Source organism: Botryllus schlosseri, chromosome 15 (genome assembly GCF_051294905.1).
Source record: "Botryllus schlosseri isolate E-star chromosome 15, Bs_hap1, whole genome shotgun sequence".
NCBI lineage: Eukaryota > Metazoa > Chordata > Ascidiacea > Stolidobranchia > Styelidae > Botryllus > Botryllus schlosseri.
In genome coordinates, this window is record NC_137250.1 from 19,837,154 (window position 1) to 19,862,291 (window position 25,138).

Genomic DNA, 25,138 nt, shown 5'->3' on the forward strand with positions numbered 1-25,138 from the left:
AGTGAAGACGCCGTTTTCAGTAAAAATAGAACAAAGGGTAGTTATTCACAGATGCGAAAACGTCATTTAATTGTTGTATGCAATGTGACGTAGGTGGTCAAAGAATATACAACAACGGACACGCAAGGCCACCGCGGCAACGCCGCATCACGACTACAACAAAGGGAGCATATGATTGTTTTGTGTGTGCTGAAATTATACGCTCCACGCCATTAAGAGCTACTTTATCAACGAGAATTATAGTTTCGACAATTTTTCCACCGATGTGAAAGGCTGTATACCTCGATTCGCCTTATCGCAGTATATGAAATTGATAGCACAAGGCCACGAACATTAGTGGAAATGACATATCTGTGAAGTCGTGATTGACACACAGCGTTTTCATAAATTACAATGAAATAGGTCGAAAAATGCCACGTAATCTTTATGATGTAGAACTGGCAGTGTTTGATTTCGACCATCCCTTATTATGAAACACATTGTATAGGTTTGGAAATGAAGCAAACATCCAAATGACAAACATATAATGTGGTTTCGTGGTAACATTCTGGAACATTTGATTTAAAACGCATTTTAGAAAAGACACGACCCAATGTGACCTCATAAGAATACTAGGGTAGCATCACAGTAACCATTATCACCGTATAGCATTCAACAAGCCTGATATGGAAAGCAAGGAGTTAATTTCAAATCACGAATTGGATGATATCCTTCTCGTGGCTGTACCATTAGGCTGTCTGCCGTTATCCCTGTTCTCATGCAGTTCGATATCGCTTCCGTTTGAATGCCTGTCGTTTTGCGGATTCACTTTAGCCTGACTCTTGCAGCATCTGCGCCATATAACGTAACACAAAATGATAAGAATAACCAACCCAAAAAAGCCGCCGATTGCTATGCCTACAATAGCCCCGATAGAGAGACGTGACGAGGTAGCGGTCGTGTCATCGATAACAAACGTTGCGGTACAAGCAGCAGGGTCCTCAAATTCGTTGCACACAGTCTCAGCCAGATAGGTAACGTTACGAGCCGTCACTGTCACCATATGGCACACCAGTCCGTCTGGATCGATGCTGCTACGGTCACATGTAACAGACCTTTTTCTGCGACTGCCATTCGTACTATTACTCTCCGAGTACGTATCCAGCAAGGTGGCAAATTGTTCAGTTGACGATGTTAACCCGACCATGAAATTCAGGTAGAGGAAATACACGTCTTGCGTTGTTTCGTTGTTTCCGAGTATTGTGACGGCGTTTGATCCCAGTGAGTCAGATATGGAGTTGCCGCTGACACGAAGCTGATTAGACGCGTACGCTGTGGCGTTAGCTGCCAGAAGTGTCTATGAAAACCAATGTATGCTTTTTACCGTGTAACTTGATGTTAAACATAATTGCATACAGAGTATAGATCAGTGGTTCTGATTGCTAAGACCGGTATATCTTTGTCGCCTTCCTAAATGCCACTGGTCATCAATAACGACGTACTTCTACTTTTAGTAAGTAAGAGTAAGGTTTATATGTACTACTTTTATTTACTCAAATATTTTTGTTTTAGACTATACTTCTACTTCAACAGGTTGGGCACTTAATTGTCAAGTGAAAAGTAGTTTTGGATGCATTTCAAAGACGCGTTGCTATGCGAAGATAGTGAATTCGTTAACAAGCTAAATTGGCGTAATTTGAAGCAGATTTCCAGGATTTGATCCTTTTCACCTCTTACTGACTAGGATTAGTCAAGCATTGAGCAGCTTTCATATTAACATTCATCGTGTATAAATTGAACTTAGCACGAATCCAAACGGTTAATTAAAGGGCGTTCAAATATGTTCGCCACTATCGCCCCCCTCGCAGTATTTGTCCACTTTCTCTCAAAATCGCTCCACTATAGGCAATATCGCCCACTTTTGGACCCAGTGGTACGGCGGAAAGATGACTATTGCGGGTGGAAAATATATGTTTGCCCACATTATATCAATTTCGACATAAACGTATGCCTATTGATCCGCATCAAAGTAATGGATATACGATGCAGGGTTTGAATCGGGCTATTCGTGCCTAATAAGCGGAATGGTAATTCATTCTCCGACAAATATACCGAACATGATGAATATCAATATCGATTGGGGTGACAGGGCATTCAGTGACGTAGCCAGTGGTCAAGCGGCACGAAGGCCCCTCCAAATTTTTGATTTGTGCGCGATGACACCATTCATTTCCTAATACGTCACAATAGATACTCATGACGTCACGTTATCATTTAAAAATTAGCCTCCGCTCCAAAATTTTAAGCCTGACTACGTCTATGATCGCATTTACCAGATGATTGATGGCGTCAGACACTATCCAGTCGACTATATTAATGTTTTTGGAATAAATTTGTATTCTGACAGAATCTGGAATATGGGTGACAACACATATGCAGCGTTAACTTCTTTTAGTTATTTTTGATGCAATGAAGTTAACGTTTCAATTTTAATTCAATGTCATGACAAGGCACTGCGTCGATTGATGTTCTACAATTCCACACTAAAACATGATTTTCCTTGGTACGGATTTCGGAACGAATGTCACCGAGGCGATAACGTAAATTGTTGCGGATTTTATTGAAAGCATGACAAATATCCATACTTCAGCCAGGACCCATACGTTGGAATAAAGTGGAAAAATTAAAAATACACCGTACAAATACATGTATATGGTCAATTGTCATGACTCATGACCTATTAAAACAGGCTATAATATGGTGTAATAAGCAGCTTATTTACCCGCATATTCATGTTTATTATTAGAAAAGATCATGCCTCTTGTAAATTCATTGCCCTGAACTTGGAACAAACAAACCTTTTCACAACACACCTCTTAGTAATGATTTCAGACGTTGGTTTAGGTAGGTAGTTCATGGATGGATTATTATCACTTATCAGTAAACGTCACGTGCTTGTGGGATCGGTCGTGCTAATTTAAGGTTATCGGGAGAGAAAATGAAAGAGGTTCTGCATTAGAAGTGTCTATTGGTGATCACAATTTTCAGCGATTCCGTTCACTGAACCTGAAATGCGGATGTAATCCGGACCCTGCGCCGCCTCCGGGCTCACGTTCCAGAACCAAAGAAAATCCGGTTGGTAATTTCAGCACCGATATTGTTCGTAAAGTTTATTAATGCTGAGCGTTAAAAGTAAACGAACTATGAGTCATAAATTTAGCAACCGGCTTTAGGAAGTAACCACTTGGTTCCGATATGAATGCAAAAGGTCAATACCGCAGAAACGTCACAAAGCAATAATATATTTATAGATGCTGTATTTGAATACCACTTTAGCTGGACGACAGGTAATTTCAACAACACAAGCTAATAAGCTATTAGCTATGTATGTTTAATATTCCCCATGCAGCCATGCAACCCATTGACCGGCAACATTTTGAGTTGCAGGCCAGTACACAAACTCTGAATATCAGCAGGCTGACAACACATGAATCAATATCGTGAAATTTAAATGAAGTCCAACACAGGCCCATCGGTGTAGAAAGGATGAAAATTTGTGATGGCCATTGCAATTTACAAAATGTTGTGATGCGTGACGTAAAGAACAAAATGACGTGAGGGCGTCCAAGTCGAATACTTGAAGGAGACATGACCATTGGCCACCTCTGATGACTAAATATGTACAGCTACTTGTGCTATAGGGGCTATTTCGTCAAGTATAGTTACGACAATTGCAGTCATAAAAGCGATGCAGACACATCCCGAAACTACTTGCTATACTTTACGAATTAAAAGTACAAAAAGTCAGTAGTTTTTCCTAAAAAACTGTAGGGCGCAAAAATGAATATCTTCATGTTGGATTATTGTCGCTCCATCAAATGTATTATAGAATATTGTTATTTATAACTGAGTAATATACACACGGGAATTCACCCTGTGATTGTGAATACACTGGTTGGAAAAAAGGTTCAGTGTTGTAATACTTTGAGAGTCGGATTTAGAAAGCTTGGGTACGATGGTGCCAGACAAAAGGATAAGATTGCGTTCGTTGTGCGTAAGCGGGTTATTATTATGTACTCGGCAAATATGTATTCTGTAGCGTGTAGCCTTTGTGAACAGTTTCAATAAACAGTCACGCGACCGATCATTGAGTATCGCTTTTGGGGAATTTCACACACCGGTACCACGCTAGCGATCTGGATAATAATTATTATGAACGTTAGTGAATGAATTGGACTCAGGTATCTGGACCTGTAGGTATTTTCTTTCTTTGCTTCCTGTATAATGTGCAGCGTTTGAGATTGATCCAGTAGTCACTAGGCAGTCGTGGTCAAAGTAGCCAGCGTTTCCACTCAAGTAGAAGTGACGTCTCAAACTTCGACTCAATTACCAATAGAAGTATCCCTATTCAAGACATGCATTTGAGATTGACATGTTAAAACTATACCTCAATTGGAAATAGCAAATGAAGGTATGAAAAATGCCGAAGTAAGCAATTTCAGCAATTGCTGCCATTGGCAAACATTTGTTGGATAATTTTGTTTGTGCTAAACGACTCGGAGTCGACTGTTATCAAAATACGCAAACCCAGACTTTTAGCCAACAGAAGGAGTTTTTGTACCATCTAAAATGGTACATTGAGCGTAAGCGCTCTCTTCGCCCCTATTATTCGAAATTTCATGTTGATGACGTCATATTTGCGACACGATTGTTGATATACAATGTTCTTTCCAATTCTCTAAGTTGCTGACGATTAACCCTGACGAGTGTCAGCCGAAAATCTCCGGGTTCATTTCAATATGAATATGCTTTTCAACAGCTTAAGAAAGTAGAATTACTTCCGGAATTGCAAGATGCGTCGTTGCGACTATACCGCATAATGACTTGACATAACAGATAGTGCAATTTTGGTAAAATAATATTCAGTTACTGGGATACGACAAGTTCACTCATATAATCGATGTAAACATAAACTCGAACTACTTTTCACTTTACAAAATCCACAGTGCATAAAGTAAGTATTTTTGCATAGAAAAACAGTTAAGTAAAAATGGAAGTATATTTCTTCTCCGAATCAAGGTATACTTTGCACGCTTCGATGAAAGTTTCGTTATTACGGCGAGATATTTGAAAGAAACCTATTACTCTTCAGTTACGAAAACCAACCCGTACAAATACCATTGGTTTGAAGTGGTTTCGAACAACCGCATGACTTGGAAAGTTTAGCCACTGCATATCATTGTGCACGCAGAATATGAAATCGCGTCGCGAGCCAAAACAGCAGCCGGAGTTTCGTGTGCAACCAGAAAATTTTCAGCGTTTTTTAGCTAAATTAGAATTACAGTTATAGCTATACACCATTGATGATTCTTCACGTGGGCGCCAGCGCCCCCAAGGGGCTATTTGGATTTTGAAGGGGGCGGAAACGCCCAGGGGGCGATATGGAAGGCGCCAGGCTCGTGGGGCGGTAAGACGCGCTGAAGAAAAATGGCGTCGCAGTAGAGGGTGAAGTAGGGCATATAATTATATACCGGTAGTAGAACAATAGTGCTATATATCCCGGAGTTCTCATTGCAAATTAACATTTGATGAAATCTGTCAAATCTTCGAAATTTTTCGTCGCGCCGTGCGCGATATATATGCCCGCAACGTTTGCAACATGTTTCCATGAATGCAGTGGTTTATTATATATTCATGTAAAATTAATTGCGCGTACTTTTAGATTCACCGTTAAAATACTCCCGCTAGCTTGGGTTATTTTCCTCAAAATGTTTCGAACTTGGTATTTTATCCCGCAGCGCACAGGTTATCGAAATCGAATAAAAATGCACCGTACCACTTTTGAGAGTGAGAGGGCCTTTTGTACATTAAAGATGCTTTGAAGCTTATTAGTCAAAGTGATTAACCAAATATATTTGTATTTGAGAGACACAAAATTAAATCTTCGGAATATTTCGTCATCGCATCATAAAGGATGATAACGTTTAGTGTTGTGATGTGACCCGTAACCGCACATGAACGTTATATAATATGGGTTGCTTTGTTTGGAACACATTCATGTTAAAGTTATTAACTGGGTGCAGCAGTACATTCGATGTGAGCAAAGATCGCTACCACTATCTCAGTTGAGTTACTATAGTCATAGAAAGCAAAAAAACAAAACAAAATACAATTAACGTCCCCGTATATCGCCAGTTGCAGAGGTAAATTGGGTAAACATGGAAAACACTCACCCCGTGTTTTTACTACTGCCCTTAATTTCCTTTTTTTTTGGGGGGGGGGGTACCAGACCTAGTCAATTTTCGGGCGGTGCAGGAGAAAAGGTTAAGAACCACTACCATACACATATAGTTTTATCCAAATTAGATTAGAATTAGAAGTACAAAATTTGCGAAAACTTGAAAATTGAATAAGTTTAGTTCATATGAAATCAGAGTTCCAACTCATAAGCATGAAAATGGGCAATGTCTGTACAGCAAGCTTGGCTCCTTTTGTACTACACTACAGTTCCCATTTAGCATTTTCAGTAAAACCAGAACTAAGATTAGAATTAGAATTAGAGCAAAGAAACATTTATTAAATTAAATTAGAATTAGATGACCGCCATTTCGCTTTAATTAGTCTAAAGACAACTAGAATTATCTTGTTGTCCAAGTCTGTTAATGCGCACAGTGCCACATTCTCATTTTAAATAGCGAAAACCGCAGTACCGCAGCCTTACCCTAATATCTTCATCTGGCATACCCGACACGTAAGTAGCCAGGGCATCGGTCATGTTGTCAGAAGTGATAGCTGCCAGCTCCGCCCTTCTGGCGTCCGCGATATTCGTGAAATTATACGACGCAATTTCCGGCCACGAACTCGTAAATTTCTGCAGAAATTCAACCGAAATTTGTACGTTAACGCCAACAGATTATATAAGCTTATTAAACACGTCATCTCTATATATGCACGGTGCCCAATGCCCATGTGAGATGCGATTCGTAGGCGACGCATATCACTGTTCCACTGTAGAGTGTGCCTCCTTTTGAATGATTGAAACACGTTATAAAAGACTTATCATTGGATTCGTATATCGGGCGCTAACAAGGGTAGGCCCACGAATTATATATGAATAATTCATTTCATTGAATTCTCGCAAGACCGGGAAGGAATAACGAAAAGCTACCGAGCCCACGTTACAAGGTGCACACACTGCGCAGCTTTGTGAGTGGACGGTACGAAATTTATCTGGTTGATAGTGGTAGTAGACCTATATCGTGATATCCTTGCCTAAAAATCAAACGATACATGTGTAAGTGAACGTATTGCGGAACCAATGGCATATTCAACGAAACTATGTGAAGCTGAGCGTGTCAATTCGTAAAAAATAATCATAGTGTGATTATAGATTACTATAGGTTAGTAATTGTAGGTTAGTAATCTATAGTGTGATACCAACGCTTTTGAATGCTGTTAATAGGGGTTTCCGCGCCAAATTGATTCTGCGCTGAAAATGTGCTCCGTGTTCTGTAACACACTTTTTGGTGAAAACATTTTATTTTTTAACAGGTTTGAGCCAACGAGAATGTGACACGTGGAACAGAATCGCGTAAAGAAACATGGGTGCCTATGCTTAGTTCTTGCTTCTGTCGACCACCAAAATAAAACATTGTCGCAGTAACAAGTACATTCTCTTGATGAGATGTCTTGTAACCTATATATATTTCCGTTGCAGTCATCAGGAAATCATGTTTCGAGCCTGGAATAAGCATGAGGGGAAATGTTTGATGTAAACCCAAATTGACCAAATTTCCTAATACATTGATATCATAATTATGGCACCAATTGTAGCCATTTTGCATTTGGACATGGAGACAATTCTTCCAGACAATGCAACACTCCTCTAACGCAATTGGTTGCGCATATAGCAGCGGACAATCGACTGCTTAGCAAACTATTCTTTTCTGTTCTGTGCTTATGATAAAGTTCTTACTTCTAATCTTCGTTTAAGGGTTGTATGCGTATCAAAGTAATTTGAGATTTGGCTATGTTGGATGTGTCTGGTCCGTACAGTTGGTAGGTGCCGTTTTCGACAAAATTACGCCCGATATGGCGTTGTAGATAAATATGATATTATCAAATTTAAATGTGCGACATGTAGGTGTAAACGCATATCTACATACCTCAATAGCTTTTACTGTTGGTGTAGGCTGCGCGGTGCACGTTGATTCCGTAACCCCCAAACTGCTGGCTGCAGCACACACGCCATCGAACATTTCGCTTCCCGAAGCGTTTGCAAGAATAAATTCCACGAAATCGCTCATCGACGCGTTGCCTGCGTCACCAGACTTGTTCATGTTATACGCTTCAACGTATGAAGTCATAGTATCTCCGTTATCGGACAATACGTAATCTTTCATCCAATACATGGACGCCAGAAACCCTTGCAGTGAGAGCGCGCTCGTGAACCTTTGCCGTATGCTTGAGTCTAAAACGTCTGTGATATTGTCCAAGATTGCACTTGCTACTACATCGATACGGTTGTCTTCGAGAAAATCCTAGCAACATGTAGATTTGTTAGTAATGTTGAAGTTCACGGACAGCACAACGGATGTCGTTCACCTGGAGTATTGTCGCGTTGGTTGTGATGTAATACTGTATGACTGCTTCCAGGAAATCCGTCTCGTTGAACCCGGCTACGTTGTCGTCCGACAAAACAGTACTGGTGAAGTTTGTCGCTGACACAATTGAAGACCAGTTTTGCTTGACTATGTCAGTAACCAATAGCGGAGCTGCTACAGTCGTAGACGCGGTAGTCGAGTCTGTTGTTGTTGTTGAGGCTTCTGTTGCTGCTGTTGTTGTTGTTTCGGTGATTTGCAATGTTGTCTATAAGTAATTTAGAAAAACTTAGTGCAATTTAGAAAAAGAGTTGATATCTGAATGGGCCTACGTACAACACATTGCAGACCACTTCATATACTAGCCACGCCATCACTACCAATCTTTTATCAAATTCTAATGGATTCCATTTCTATTTCCGTATTCGATCTGGTAATAATTAGGGCTAGGCACAATGATTCGAGTACTCGAATCTGACGAGAATTATAGTTTTGATACTATTTTCCACTGGGGAATCCTTGGAACATTGATTGGCCGTCTCTACGAACGATACTGGAAATAACACATTTCCGAAGTCATGATCATCCCACCACATTGTCAAGAAGTGCAATGAAATCGGTATGGTCGAAAAAATACCGAAGTAGGCTATCTTTAATGTGATGAATAACAGGCATTGTGTTCTTTGTGGTGGCATAAAAGGTTCATATTGGAACTTTGACATAATGCATTCTTTTGTGACGTCATAATGAGTGATACTCAATGCTCGACTCGAAGCGTAATACGTGATTCAGAATCGAATCACTCAGGTACTCGATTTTGCCCAACCCTAGTTATAATTCCATAAGCAGAGGAATCGTATACAAAACAGCTTGGACATACCCATAACTGCCGTCTGGCATATTAATATCAACAACACAGCCAGCATTCTTTTATTTATTCAAAAAAATGTTGAGTAGCATTATAGCTGAGAGCAGATGTTACACATGCTTGAATCCATCATGGGCCACATATTGTATTGCCAGTAAGTAGTATTCATACTGACAGGAATAATGTAGAATAGGCTTGGAACAACGACGTAGCCGACTTTGGTATGAAAATATATAGTTATTGGCACATCGTTACCGCCATCTAACGAATAATATATTATGAAGGGGGAAAAGTCTATCAAAAACCCTCGTATTTTGCCCAGTATGTTGTAAAACACAAGAACAGGCGTGATCAATCCGATCATCGTCTAGAAATACTTCCGTTTTACGTCATTTACATGTGTTTACTACTTCTGTATATTCTCATCCAGCATCTATACCCCTTTTAGCGATAGTTTTCAGTGTGTTCTGTAGGGCTGGGCACAATGATTCGAGTACTCGAATCTGAATCGAGTATTAATTTTAATGATTCGAGTCGATTAGTAAGAGACGATTTTTTCGAGTACTGAAATTATAATTTTCTCGCCACTGAAAGTTAATTTATCAACGAGAATTATAGTTTCGATACTGATGTGCTATTCCCAGTAACGTTCGTAGATTTGTACCACATGTTTCGTATGGTACGATACGAAACATGTAGTACAAAGCTACGAACGTTACTGGGAATAGCACATTTCCAAAGTCATGATCATCCCACAACATTGTCACTAAGTGAAATGAAATCGGTATGGTCGAAAAAATACCAAAGTATCATTAATGTGATGGATATCAGGCATTATCTTCTTTGAGATCGCATAAAAGGTACATATTTGAGCTTTGATATATTACATTCTGTTATGACGTCATAACGAGTGATACTCGATTACTCGACTCGATTCGAAGCATATTACGTGATTCAGAATCGAATCACTCAGGTACTTGATTTTGCCCAGCCCTAGTGTTCTGTCGTTATTGTGTGTCCAGAAGAGGGCTTGATTTATAGACCTTATTATCAAGCCGCCGCAATATCTTCCTTTGCGTTCATGATGTCGCGATCTTGGCAATTTGTTGCACGATAAAATTATTACGGTTACGCCTACAGCGTGCGCTAGACTTAGTACACCAGAGATTAATAATCAATTTAGATGCATCAATGTATTTTACCCATTTACCGTCTAAGACGTGTTCAAATTCTACAACTAGTCAGATTGAGTCAAAGTTTTGTTGATAAAGTAGAAGTAGCCCAGTGAATTAAAACTCTGGTACAAGTAGATGTAGCAATTTCCAAGAGATATCAAAGCTATTCATGTAAAAGTAGGAAGCAAGCGGTATAAAAAGTACTGAAAAATGTAGTTTCAAAAAGCAGAGATCGTATTCTTTTAGCAGTTGATTGGAGGTGGCTACTTTCGAAATTACAAGATGTATCTTCCCGATTGACGCAAAATGAGTAATGAGTAGGGCGGTTTTTTTTTGACATGTCAAAATTTGTCAAAATTTTGTCAAAATTGTAGCGTTAGGTCAAAATTTTGACAAATTTTTCATTAAGTCAAAATAAATTTGACGTCATCATTTTGTTGGTATTGTAGATTTTGCACTGTCCGTGAACTTATAATTTGATATTTTACCGCTTTTAGATTATTTTATAGGCCTACCGTTGTAAACGGCTAATCGTCTGCCCATTGTGAATCATAAACGGTCAAATAAAACAAATAATAGGTTGACATGGTGTTATGGTCAACGTACCGCAATATCCTAAATGAAGAAAGACTTCTTGTGCATTGCATCATTCTTACATTAAGAAGCGCATGATGAAAAATTGTGATGTAGACAACGTTGTCAGAATGAAGCAACACGGTGTGTCACCAGCAGCAGCAGTGTACGCACAACTTGAGTGTTGTCAGCCAACAACTCCTGCTGTTGAGCGTTCTTGACAAGCTTCTTAGTAAGGACGTGAACTTTCTACCCAAGAATGTAGGAAAGTATCTCTCGTTATACTACAAAATATTTTAGGTATTTTTACCATAATACATATTGTAACCACTGGAATTCTTCATAGGGCCATATCTCGTTAAAATATTGTTTTTGCCATGTCAAAAGTTGCCTGTTTCTAAGCCAAAAACGTTTTTTCAGGCCAAACTACTTCGTTAGGAGAGTCAGTTCCAACCAGAAATGAAGATAAGTGGTACAATTTTAACATTATGTGGGAAAACACCTAATTTGCATACGTTAGGTCAAAATTTGGTCAAAACTCAGTTATTTTAGGTCAAAAAAAGTCAAAATTTTAATTTTTTAGGTCAAAATTTTCTTTTTTTTAGGTAAAAAAAAAACCGCCCTGGTAATGAGCAATAACGCACCAAATAGGTAGAATCCTCGACAAAAATACTGGTCTACCGTGATCCAGATACTAATTCACGTGGTTATTGCGTCGATTTCACTCGTGAGGAAGCAAACTTATCCCCAAACTACTTTCTACTCTTCGAAATCCGCATTCTTATAACTTATAAGTATGTAGTTTTGCCCGAACAACTGTTCAAATATAAGTGGAAGTATAGTCTTAACAACACGTACACCACTTTACTTGAGTATGTGGTGGAGGCAGTCCAAACCTACTGGGGTACTCTGGGATGTAGAAGTACTTCGTTACTGACGACCTCTACAACTAGTATATCAACTAACCTTGCCGTTACTATAAGTAACGTAACGGGGCCCATGCTTCGCAGGAATGATCAATATATTGTATGTATAAATGACTTTGGTTAGAATTAGGACTTTGAATTACGATTGATGCGAAACTGGATTAGGAATTAGACTTTGGGTCTCGGCCTTTAATTTGGACTTGGATTTACCAATTTTTATTCCACTCATCGCTAAATTATTTCATACCGCAAGTGTCGTGGATTCGGCTGTCGTACCGCCAGTCGTTGTTAGCGCTGTGCTAGCCGTTGACGACGTAGTAGTTGTTGGTTCGGTAACGTTGCTGGAGTCTTCCACGGTAGCATTTCCTGTGATATTCGCAACTGCTGTCGTGTTTAAAAAGTTCGCTGTCGTCGTGGCTGTCGGTGCCCCAATCGTGGTGGTTTCATTCGTGGCTATTGTCACCGTGGTAGCATTTGAGATCGCTGTCGTGTTTTCTGAAGCAAAGATTGCGGATTCAGTTTTCTAACTAACAATGCATGGGGTTGAGCTTTCACACTCGTAAGGTTTCCATCCTCAGTCAATAAAAGTATTAATTAATATCCTACCGCGCTTTCCCGTTTACTATCATCTGTATAGGCTACTAATTCTTGTCTGTTTCATATACACTCGTATTCCCTCGGTGTCACTTGTCAGTGTTTGATTTGTTAATAATACTGCGCAATGTGCAGTACACGGAGTTGAATTACGTTGTCAAATATTGATGCAACACGAGCTTCTCAGTGGCGCAAATTCTGAATTTATTAAATTAGTTTGAACGGGAACCTTCTATGTTCCAATAAACTTCATTGCTGGACGGACTCTATCGAGCGCAACCATATCGCAAATCGAATTTCAAACCTTTGGAATATGTATTTCTATTGATAAGATCGCGGCAATCTCCCATATGCTCTTACTGTAATAACACGTGGATAATTAAAAGCGCATCATTTTACGATCAAATTTGACTGGCTGATCGGGGCCTACGTTGGCGATAGGTCCCGGGCTGATATCAACCAGCGCGTTGTCGGCATTAAAACCCGAGGTGCGTAGCCAGGGAGTTTCTCATTTATAACTAGAAACCCCGTCCTTTTGAAATGCCAATTCACTAATTCGCATTATCGATGCTGCGTACTGCAAATTAGCGAGAATCATTTGTGTGCGAAATGGGTCATCGATATCTCATGTGCATGTGCAATGTGCATTGTGCAATTGTGCATTGTGCACTATCGGCGGCGGTTTGATTTAGCGCGTCCGCATGTAGGCCTGCTACCGTCCGCAGAAACACTTTCGCCAAATATTAACAATCTATGAGTGTAATATTGTTTGTGTTTGTGTATCTTTTAATTAAAACTTATTCCCGCGTCTGAACAAATTGTGCTCATCGCCATTGCCGAATCTGGGTATTTAGGTATGACTAGCACACCCTGCAATTGGTTTGCGGCATGTCTGCAATTTCGTTATCAGCTCACTGCAACCTTGCCAGCCGATTGTAGAGTACGATAAAATTAATCACTACTATTCATTTCGCACAGCGTACTGAGCAGGGCATGGTATGGTATGGAATGGAATGGTAATCTTCCATACTCCATACCCGCCCAATCGTTCCATACCATACTTGACAATTTTCTATACCATAGCAACATTCTCTCATACCATATTTGATACTTTTTCCATACTTTCGCAACTTGATCAATCTCTCAAGTGATATTCTATTTTTTATGTGTGGAAATATTCCGGCGTTTCTATTTTAATTATTTTGGATGCACCTATGATATCCCCAGTTTCTTTATCTCATATGTCGTCAGTGATGTAGGAACGTGTAATATACGCCTATACATACGGGATTAGTTGGAAATCACAGCAGAAACTCACGGCTAGGGCTGGGCACAATGAATCGAGTACTCGAATCTGAATCGAGTATTAATTTTAATTATTCGAGTCGAGTAGTAAACGACGATTTTTTCGAGTACTGAAATTATACGCTCCTCGCCACTTACAGTTAATTAATTAACGAGAATTATAGTTTTGATACTATTTCCACTGAGGAAGCCTTGAAACCTTGATTGGCTGTGTCGCAGCATACGGGACATAGTACAAAGCTACGAACGTTACTGAAAATAACACATTTCCGAAGTCATGATCATCCCACAACATTGTCAAGATGTGCAATGAAATCGGTATGGTCGAAAAAATACCAAAGTACCTTTAATATGACGGATAACAGGCATTATATGTTCTTTGTGGTAGCATAAAAGGTACATATTTGAACTTTGACATATTGCACTCTGTTGTGACATCATAATGAGTGATACTCGAACACTCGACTCGACTCGAAGCGTAATACATGATTCAGAATCGAATCACTCAGGTACTCGATTTTGCCCAGCCCTACTCACGGCATGTAAATCTAGTGTGGCAACGCACTGCTAGCAGTAACCACATCTACAGAATTACATAAAACAAAGTTGTTGTCAACTTATAAGATAGGTTCCCAACCTTTATAGCCTACACTTTAAAATTGCTCCTCCAATACAATTAGGTAGGACTTTCTTTTGTAAAGACTTGCTATTGGTGGAAGTTAAGACCCCCAGAATGGAACAGCACGCAATAAAATTAATGAGCAGTGAACTGGTAACCGTACACGCCGACAGAAAATGGGAAGGGTTTGAAATTTTTCCAAATGTACCAAGGTAGCATCAATTTACATGTGTAAATGCCGAATATATTGCATGGGTCAGATGAACTTCCTGGTGTTGACGAACTTATGCGTAGGGTAGATATAAGCCGCCATAACCTACATTGTTGCACGCTACTATAACTCGAGCAGAACGAAATATGTCATTTCATCAGTAACGAGTCCGGCTATGCTATCAATTAACGATTCCATAATCTCTCGTGAATACATATTCAATTATTCATATACATATGCTATTATTTTAACGAATCAGATGATTTCCGTCACACCATTTCGCATAGGAATGAATAACAACTATAGGGATGGTGTGAGCCTCTGAAAGGTTCAGGTTCGTGTGAACGCGAACCTTTTTGAAAGGTTCTGTGTGAACGCGAACGTGAACCTCATGACGTCACGTGACGTCATATTGCCAATTCCAAACCTAAATTTCAGTGAAGTGATAGCTTATATTATACACGATATAGCGAGGACTCGGGCCACATATTGCCACAATGCTGAAGTACATATTGACGTTTTAAACGTCGCCAAATGTATTAACCGGGGCAATCAAATGATATAATATTCAATATTTTCTTTCGCTTTGCCAACAATTTTGGCGAGGACTTGCAAGGCAATATATAGGCTGACGTCTTAACGGTATAGGCCAGACCGGACAGTGCATTCGGCGTCTGAGTATTGCTACGTTGATGTTGAGCAGAATGCTACCGATATTACCCCAAAAACAAGTTATACAGCAGTAGCTAACACCCCAATCGCACGGATTTGGTTTTAATGATACAGTAAAAATATGAAGTCAATTGATTGACTCCGTACGCCTGCAAGATTTTTTACATAAGACAGCGATATCAATCTCAATGATTGGTTGAATAAGCTTCATTCGCTGACTACATGTCGTGTATTTCGCTCTTGATGTTTGTGTTATTGCGAGTCAAGCTCACATCGGTGAGTCACTACATATCCACAATAGGAAAGCTAGATATTTCGAGCAAACGTTTATAACAAAGCAATTAAAAATTTTGAGAATGTCAAGGTGCATGCTGGTTTAGTGTTGATTTTTTATGCTGCCAGCGCCCTGCATAGAGTGATGGCGTGCAGTTGAAACGCAGTAAATTTCAACCAAAAATGTTATATTGAAGTGAAAAGTGTAATATATGAAAAAAGTTCACAGTGCAGAACCTACCAATGTTCGTTTGTGAACGTGAACCTCTAAATATCATAGGTTCACACACACTGAACGCGAACGTGAGCCTCACGTTCACACCATCCCTAATAACAACCTATATGAGAGAGATCGCAATCGATTATCGTTAATTGGAGGCACTGATGAGTAATAATACGAATTGCTGAATTGCAAACGAGTGAAGAAATATTAGAGATATATACGATCGGCATTTCATACAGATGTTTAATAAACGAAGTTAATAATGTAAAGAATATGTTTTCCAAGTGAGTCTATTCCCAGCCAGAAGCCCCTAAATTCCCTACAATTGGGGTATTCCCCATCGGTTAGAAACTCATGCATTAGAATATATCTTTAGACATAATTTTACATCACTACAATCATTTTGCGACAGCTGATCAAATGTCCATTTCCCCCGCTAATCTGTGGGTCACATTCATTATCTTCATTAGCCAACATCAAGGTGTCCGCTGTTCATTATATCCGAAATAACCAGATTTCATGAAGTTACAATGTGTGTTGTAGGCCGGCAGATCGTAACGTTGCTCCAAGACAAGCTACATATTTTTGAATTACAATGATGGTTTTGTCAAATAGATATTGCGTGAGTGATCATCCTCCCAAAGCACAGAAAATTATTTCCAAGTTCTACAAATTGATAAAAATTATCATGTAACTTCTACATTGTCAGACTCTACGATTTTAAAACTCTATTGGTTATTTACGTAGTGGAAGTTACGATAAGCGAAATGCAATTGTAACGCGACAGCGGTCGATTATTATTCATTTTTATGATATTTAAATTGGAAAAATTATCAATTATATTATTTTCATGCATATGCGTGTCGCGAAACTTTATTGTCTCCAAATAGATGTCGACCGTGATGGGTGAGTCATGAATCACAATTTGAGATATGAACATAGACAGTGAGCGATTTTCTGTGGTATGCAATCAATTTCACAAATCGAAAGTAGGATAATTGTCATGGTTCTGGCAAAACGCTCAAAGTATGGAAAAAGTATGGAAGTATGGAAAACACGTTTCATACCATACTTGGGAAATTTCCATACCATACCATACTTGCACTTTTCCATATTCCATACCGAAATTTCGTTCCATACCATACCATACCATGCCCTGGTACTGAGGCTGGTTTCAGCAAACTAACGATCCTCATTAGATGTACAAATTCGACCTCATCGTCAGAAACGTAGATTTCATCGCGCGCTCTGAGAAACACCACCTCCTATCGCGATTCGACGACCAATATACGTTCAGTTCACCTTCTACAAATTAAAGTGCATCATTTGCATTGATGAGGGCCGCAAGCTGCGTTTGAAGTATATTGTGAACCGTTTTTGTGATAAATATTCTCGGAGCGCAAAGTTGAACAGTGTTTAATTGTATGTACCTACTAGTTGGAATTTATTCCAGTGCCAATAATATTAATCCAATTATGCTTTGCGAACGTAAATCGGGAAATGCAGCAATGCAGTCAAAATCGATGTTTTATTCAGCAACAGCAACCAATTGTCGCGGTGCGAGTTACTCAATACTAAGTAAAAACCCATTGTGTTGGCGGTAAGGGATAATTATTAATTACTGATTGACCGCGCGCGTCTGTAATCATAATTCTTGTCTGTATTTCGTGTTCTAGAATTGTCGCACCGCGTTACTGCTCAGTACAGCGACGAATGCCGAGCGCGCGGCAACAAATGACATAATTTCGCAATCATATCAGCGGGCGCCGGGCGATCGCGTCGTGAGACGAAATTCGCTAATTGGTCGCGGCCCGCGTAACACTGATAATTCGACTTGTTGAGTTGCAACTAAATATTAGCGTCAGACTGGTCATTTCAAAAGGACGTGGTTTAGCGTTTCAAAGGGAGGGGGTTTCGGCAACCCCCTGGCTACGCGCCTGCCGCCTCCCCATGCAAAAATAAAAGTCGGCGCCCATGAGCTTAATGACCTACTAATAAATAATCTGTATGCTACGCACTGCAGACTGCACTCTGCACAATATGGGAACAGGCGATAGCAATTTCTTTCAACTATTCAAAACATTATGATGTCATCTGTTGCGAGCTTGCCAATCGATTACTAGGCTTCAAGTCATTCTTGCGTATCACAGTTTATAAAACTCACCATACCTGCTACTATATCCGTAGGCAAGATAATTGCGATGGCAACGATGTAAACAAACATGGTTTGTAGCACCAGATTCAGAGAATGTCAATCGACAGCGCCTGCATTTTAGCCCTCTTTCACAACTACGCGTTGATCGCTACCTCCTCTATTAAGTCTTATGTATCTTACGGTAAGCTGAAGACCTGCTAAGACGATTAAAAGATATATTACAGGATCACGCTACATCGCTGGTAAATCCTCAACTCGGCCTGAGATACCCTACCGAAATGTAAGCTTAACGTGAGATTGCTGGAGTCACCGCATATATGGATAACTGCAGCATAAATATGGCTACAAAACGAATTCCTGACTCCACTTATCTTTGGTTTTTACGCTTTGAGTTTTGAACGGATCGAATCACGTCAATTACATTTTGCGCTCGGCATTACACCTTCGCGTTGTCGAGAGAGGAGTTATCTATCCGTTGCGAAGCTTCACCCACAAAACTGTCGAAGTGAATTCAGGTGTCTGCTATATCTCTCGGTACAGTGATTAGGCGTGCCGGAGACGGACCATAACATTCTTTTAGCGAGTTATGATTTCTTACGAAAATTTTCAGTCACGCATTATTGTTCCTGATGGGATGGGCCAAAGTACCCCATAATTCCGTTCATATATGCGAATCTAAAACTGCTATATCATACTGTTTTCCACTTATAAGGTGACTATTTCGCTGCAAATAACATTTGATCAGGCTGCGCAAACCATCAGTTACCGTAATACAACTATTGCTATATCGGGAACGTTGCTACCAGTTACTAATACATCCAAGCATATATTGCCACAGCATGGCGACGGGATTTGTATCATGTATTTCCACGTCGTAGCAACACAGCTAATGCCCTGTGAATTCAAACGTGAATTCTTCTCGATTTAATTTCTGTTATTCAATTCGTCCTGATTGGCACTTTAAGTAAGTAACTAAAGATGGTGCGAATGTGAGGTTGCCGTTCGCGTTCAGTGTGTTAACCTTGGGAATTTGGAGGTTCGCGTTCGCAATCGAACCTCTTTCATGTATTGCAACTTTTCACGTCATTATAACATCTTTGGTCGAAATTCTTTCCACTTCGGACCACTCTTTGCATTGCTCTGGCAGCATGAAGATAAATTCACCACTAAACGAGCGTGCACCTTGTCATGTTATTTGCTTCCTTTGATGAGTTTTGCTCGAAATATTCAATTTCCGTTGGTAAATATTTAGTAATTCTCGGCGGTGCCCCGCAATCACATAACATCTAGAACGAAATATACTACAATGTTGTAGCTAGTCAGCGAATTGTGCTTACTGAACTAATCGTTTATTGACATCAACGAAATTGATATAAAAATGCATCGGTTCCTAAAGTAAAAAGTCTTGCAGCCGCGATTTGATATGTTTATTGTATCATCGGGGCCTACGATAAGTATCGTTGGCCCCGGTATCATTTTAACCAAATCCATCCGATTCAAGTGTTGGCTAAATACCATGGCATATTGTGGCGTACTGTACGTACAATGTACAGTACATTCATATTACTCTCAGAAATGTTGGTTTGGAATTAGCCATTTGACGTCACGTGACCTCATGTGTTCAAGTTCGCGCACACATAGATGCTTCCAAAAATGTTCGCGTTCACGCGAATTAGAAGCTTTCAGAGTTTCGAACCATCCATAGCGGTAACATCATCATGACGTTTACGTACGAATACGATGAAAGTTAAATCTGTTGAAGACGCCGTACAGCCCCACCTTGTTGTAACCTTGATTATCTTACACATATTGAAGCTAGGATGTACGTACTACGTAATGCATCTGTTTCGCCTTCCGTTGATTACCGTGTTTAGCATTATTTCATTACTAGGACGGTATGAATGTAACATATTTCTTTATTGTAACCCAAGGACTGAATAAACAGAGGGTCGGGACCTTGTAATTAATGGTTGAGATGGTATGAAAGTGAGGTTCACGTTCGAGTTCTGAGTGTGAACCTCGGAAATTTAGAGGTTCACGTTTTCAAACGAACCTTGGTAGGTTCTGCACCTTTTTCATATATTACAATTTTCACGCCATTATAACATATTTGGTTGAAATCTATTGCATTTCAACTGCAGGCCACTCTGTGCATGGCGCTGGCATAGCATAAAAATCAACACTAGGCCTAATCAAACGAGCACGCACCTTGACAATCTCAAAGATTTTCATTTGCTTTGTTACAAAAGTTTGCTAGAAATATCCAGCTTTCTGTTTGTGAATATTAAGTGACTCTATGCTGTGAGCTTGACCCGCAAACAAGCAACATCAAGAGCGAAATACGTAACATGTAGGTAGTCAGCGAATGATGCTTATTCAACCAATCAATGAAATTGATATCGTTGTCTGATGTAAAAAATATAGCAAGCATACGGGGTCTATCTCAATTTCATACGTTTATTGTATCATAAAAACCAAATCCGTGAGATTGGGGTGTTGGTGACTGCTGTATAACTTGTTAATGGAGTAAAACCCATTCTACACTCTGCTCTATATCAACGTAGCAACACTCGGACGCCGAATACATTGTCCGGTCTGACGTAGACCGTTAAGGCGAAAGCTTATATTCCCTTACAAGTCCTTGTCGAAATTGTGTGCAAAGCGACGGAAGATATTGGTTTTATGGGATTATTGTATGATTTGATTGCTGCAGTTGGTACCTTAGGCGACGTTTAAAAAGTCAGTATGTTCTTCAGCATTGTGGCATTATGTGGCCTGAGTTGTCACTAGATATCTTATATATCACTGCACTGAAATGTAGGGTTGGAATAAGCAAAGTGACATCACGTGACGTCATGAGGTTCACGTTCGCGTTCACACAGAACCTCTCAAAAAGGTTCCCGTTCACACGAACCCGAATCTTTCAGAGGCTCACACCATCTCTAATTAATAGTGCTAAATAGCATATTAAATTTAAAATATTATATGTTCGATGTATCGGTAAGGTGTGAGTGTAGATTCGTTTCATGTCATTGAAGCGCCAGATCCTCCTTTCCTCATCTATTCCTTGATATGTGTTCATATTGGCTTGTCCAGATGCCCAAAGGTGTTGGCGTATACATGTTCTACCAAATTGTCGTTTTTATAGCCATAGGTTGGGTAGGCTATATGTCTAACAGTATACCAGTCAGATCAAGTCACTACCTTTGAGTCACGAGTCATCTCGAGTCATTGCCCATTTTGACTCGAGTCAAGTCAAGTCACTCGTTTTTTAGAGGGGACTCGAGTCAAGTCACGATTCAAGTCCATTGAATTTTCGAAGTATGAGTGATGATGCAAAGTCATTACATTTTGCTGAGTGAAAGACAAATTAATTGGCCATTTATTTTGAATCAAATAACAAGTATGACGTTAAATATACATGCAAAAAGGCATTGTATCGCTCGGGCACACTTAGAGCTGCTAATAAAATACATGATTAACTTCGTATAGCTAGAGTCTGTTATTATCAAAAAAATAGAGGATCGAATACGAAGCTTCGAGAAGTAGAAACAAATATGGTACAGTACACTATCCAACTACACATGCACGAGAATATAAACACATAAACTAGGTTCGTTCGATTTAAATTATACAAGAGGGTGGGTAAAGGTGAGCACTGCGTAATGTAAGCATACTCAGCCGTCTAAGAAACAAAGATACGTTGCTAGATTAATCTACCATCCTGCTATTTGCTACTACTACGACAACGTAAGCTGTGATCTGTTCATTTGCGGTCGATTTACAATCAGTGAATGATTGGTTGCCCTCTCAAAGTGACATCGGCGTATCGCGAACATACATAAGATAGGGTGCTTTATTCGACATTGTTTACTTGATGACTTGAAATTGACTCGTAAATTTTTCTCCGAGTCACGAGTCAATTGACATTTTTGAAGAGCCGAGTCAAGTCAAGTCAAGTCATGCGAAAAACTTGACTCGAGTCATCCCAACACTGCAGTATACTAACATTAATGTTCTAGAAATAGGTATGTGTTTTAGCTTTATTACCATCAATCTATAACCGTGGCAATAATAAGTCTCTCTTCAGGTTTCATAGTTCTGATCACGATCAGAATTGGCAACAGAGCATAACGTCTTACGAGTGCTGCACCTCACAGAGTATTATCGCCAATTTTACGTCGTCGTGGGGAGTTTCTAATTCGTGTATCGGGGCATCAAATATGATATTGTATGGTCTTATGCAATCCGGGATAGGAATCAGCGAAAGAACGACTTGTATATTTAGTTCGATCGGATTATTACTACGGATTTATTTTCGTCAATTTCGTCAATAACATAGGTGCTATATGCTGCCACATATTTATCCTCTTTTCCCACGCGGTCAGATATCCCGGTAAAGCTGATGGAGGTGATGACTATGAAGATACAGGGAACATAATTGTTGTACAATGCAAAATTGTGTATCATAAGGCATGTCTCATTCCACACGGTTTAGGGCTATTCATTAGTTCTTCGATCGCGAGTTTGCATCGACCGGGCCCGTTGTTATTAATTGCTTTATTTGTTGAAATAAATGGTTATTATACTTGACATCCGGGAAAGATTGTGGCTACTCAAAGGATATTGGTTGGTATCGCTCACACGTACCAGATCAAACTAAAAGATCTCCTTGCGTGAGAAATTCGCATTTCTTTACGTGGTGCAATATATTTCTATGGGATCGCGTGGAGACTATTCAGAGTCGGCCATTTCGACACATGTGGGCATATCAATCGGCTGAAGTTAGTGTAATTCGAAAATTCGTAAATCGGCGACAGAGACTCGGTGCGAGTCATATCGAAGTGCTGGAGATTTATCTTGACATACTTTTCCCTGCGCCGCTGTTCATACTCCGTATTTACAAATAAAAGCCCAGAGACCGGAAAGATTTATGATCAGGATCGAACACTGCTGTTACATTGAGCATGACGTCGAGGTAGATTTCAGATTGAGAGACTGTGTTTGGTCCTTTCGACATCCTCTTGCCAGTGTTGGGAACTAGTCACACCTTGGAGTCACAAGTTATCTCGTGTATTGCACATTTTGACTCGTGTCAAGTCAGGCCAATCGATTTTTGAAGGTGACTCGAGTCACGTCAAGTCAAATTTTCGAAATATACGAGACACGATCTAATGCTGTAAACGACTATGATCATGATCATGTAGTTCTTGTTCTGGTTGCGGATTTTGAAAAGTGATGGGTTCTAGCTCTAGTTCTAGTTGCGCATTTTGAAAAATACAGGATTCGACTCCTGCGATTGTCATAGTAAACCAGCAGTAGCCTATATCTCGATTCTCGAGACGCCTGGAGAGCAGTGATGAACGGATATTACTTTCTGATAATCCGAATCCGTCCGATATTTCGAGTCTCTAAGGAACGATCCGTTCGAATCCATACAATATCAACCAAAAATCCATGCGAATCCGCATAATGCCGTCCAGAAGCAGAAAAATCTGAATCGAATAACTTTCCGTAGAATCCTAATTGTGCATCTGAACAGAGTATAGTCTTTACAAAGGTTAGGTTTAGCTGATTTATATTTGAATCTTTGACAGAACAGCTTTAGAGTGCTAGCAGTCCTATTAGAGCAGGGGCTGGCAATAATCACTTACGCGCACACCGTGCATGTGATGATTGTGTGTCCGTTAGCGTGCGAGAGTAATTTCGTCAACACGAGACAGCTTGCATTACTGGCATATACGGATGAACTCCACCCTAATGAATTGATATCATTGGTAGACACCTCCATTGTACATTTTACCAGAGGCGCACAACATATATATGGTCCGCGAATGGGGTTTCGAGCGGCGTGCAGACAGTTTTCGGTCGTGCATGATAATATGGACGCGGTCACAGTCTGTCGCAATTTTTACTGCTAGATTACTATACGTCAAATTATTTTGACTGCAGATTATTTTTTTCGGACACAAATAATAGTGATTATTGGTACGCAACAATGGTATCTGGCTCTTTTTCTCTTGAGCTACTCTCTCGTTTCGCCAGACAGCATTATTGCGTCCCAATGCCAATCTCCATAACAATGAAAAATTCGAGGCTGATTGTGGGAGTTCCAGGAACAAGAGCGGAATAAAATTTATATTTTCGTAATCAGTGGAGAGTCAGCTTTTAATTGATACCCGTTTTACCAAATTGAATACTCGGCAAGCCGGTCAAAAATGACCGTCAAATTGCCTGTAGCCAAATGGAAATTGTGACGTGTTACAATTTCACTGAGGCGTGAGATTTGCATGTGTCGACACAGGTCACTATGCTGTCAGTGTCCACCAGGGTTGTAACCAGGTCACAAAGCTCCGAGTCACAAGTCAATCTCACTTTTATAGTTTTGACTCGAGTCAAGTCGAGTCATTTTCAATCACCATCGAGTCAAGTCCGAGTCCAAGTCATCGAGCAGAGGTTCGAGTCCGAGTGATGGGATTATGACTCGAGTCCGAGTCCAAGTCGTTGTGTTGACCGCTCAGTTTCCAGTCCTAAGTCTTGCTAAACCCACTTTTATAACTCTGTTTGATGACATCGAATGGTTCGCGTTTATAATATACTAATTTTCCTCACTTTTAACAGTTTCTGGTAGCATTTTCAAGTACCACTACCAATAGACGAAATCCCAATAGGGTGGTGACTTTACTATTCTTCGAAATTACCATGAAATGTCGGTCTTGGCCGTCTGAGTCGCGAGTCACATGACTTGGTTCGAGTCGAGTCGAGTCATTTCCTTTTTTTGAGAAAATGACTAGAGTCAAGTCGAGTCATCATCGTGACTCAAGTCTGACTCGAGTCGAGTCATGACTCGAGTGATTACAACCCTGGTGTCCACTGTCCAGCCCTACTCGAGATCGACTCGAGAGTCGAGACTACAGTGGGGACTACAGACTACAGACTACAGCTGTTTACACAGATTCGCATGA

General features: G+C 40.0%; 1 protein-coding gene across 1 annotated transcript; it reads right to left on the reverse strand.

The window, feature by feature from the left end:
* Positions 1-541: 541 nt before the first annotated feature.
* On the reverse strand, positions 542-18,386 carry LOC145456676 (uncharacterized). The gene is made up of 6 exons (XM_080334774.1): positions 18,188-18,386; positions 12,369-12,616; positions 8,584-8,847; positions 8,145-8,519; positions 6,701-6,850; positions 542-1,336 (listed from the first exon to the last, which is right to left on the reverse strand). The coding sequence occupies exons 1-6, from the start codon at positions 18,240-18,242 to the stop codon at positions 692-694; spliced, it is 1,737 nt and encodes a 578-aa protein (XP_080190900.1). The 5' UTR covers positions 18,243-18,386; the 3' UTR covers positions 542-691.
* Positions 18,387-25,138: the final 6,752 nt, after the last annotated feature.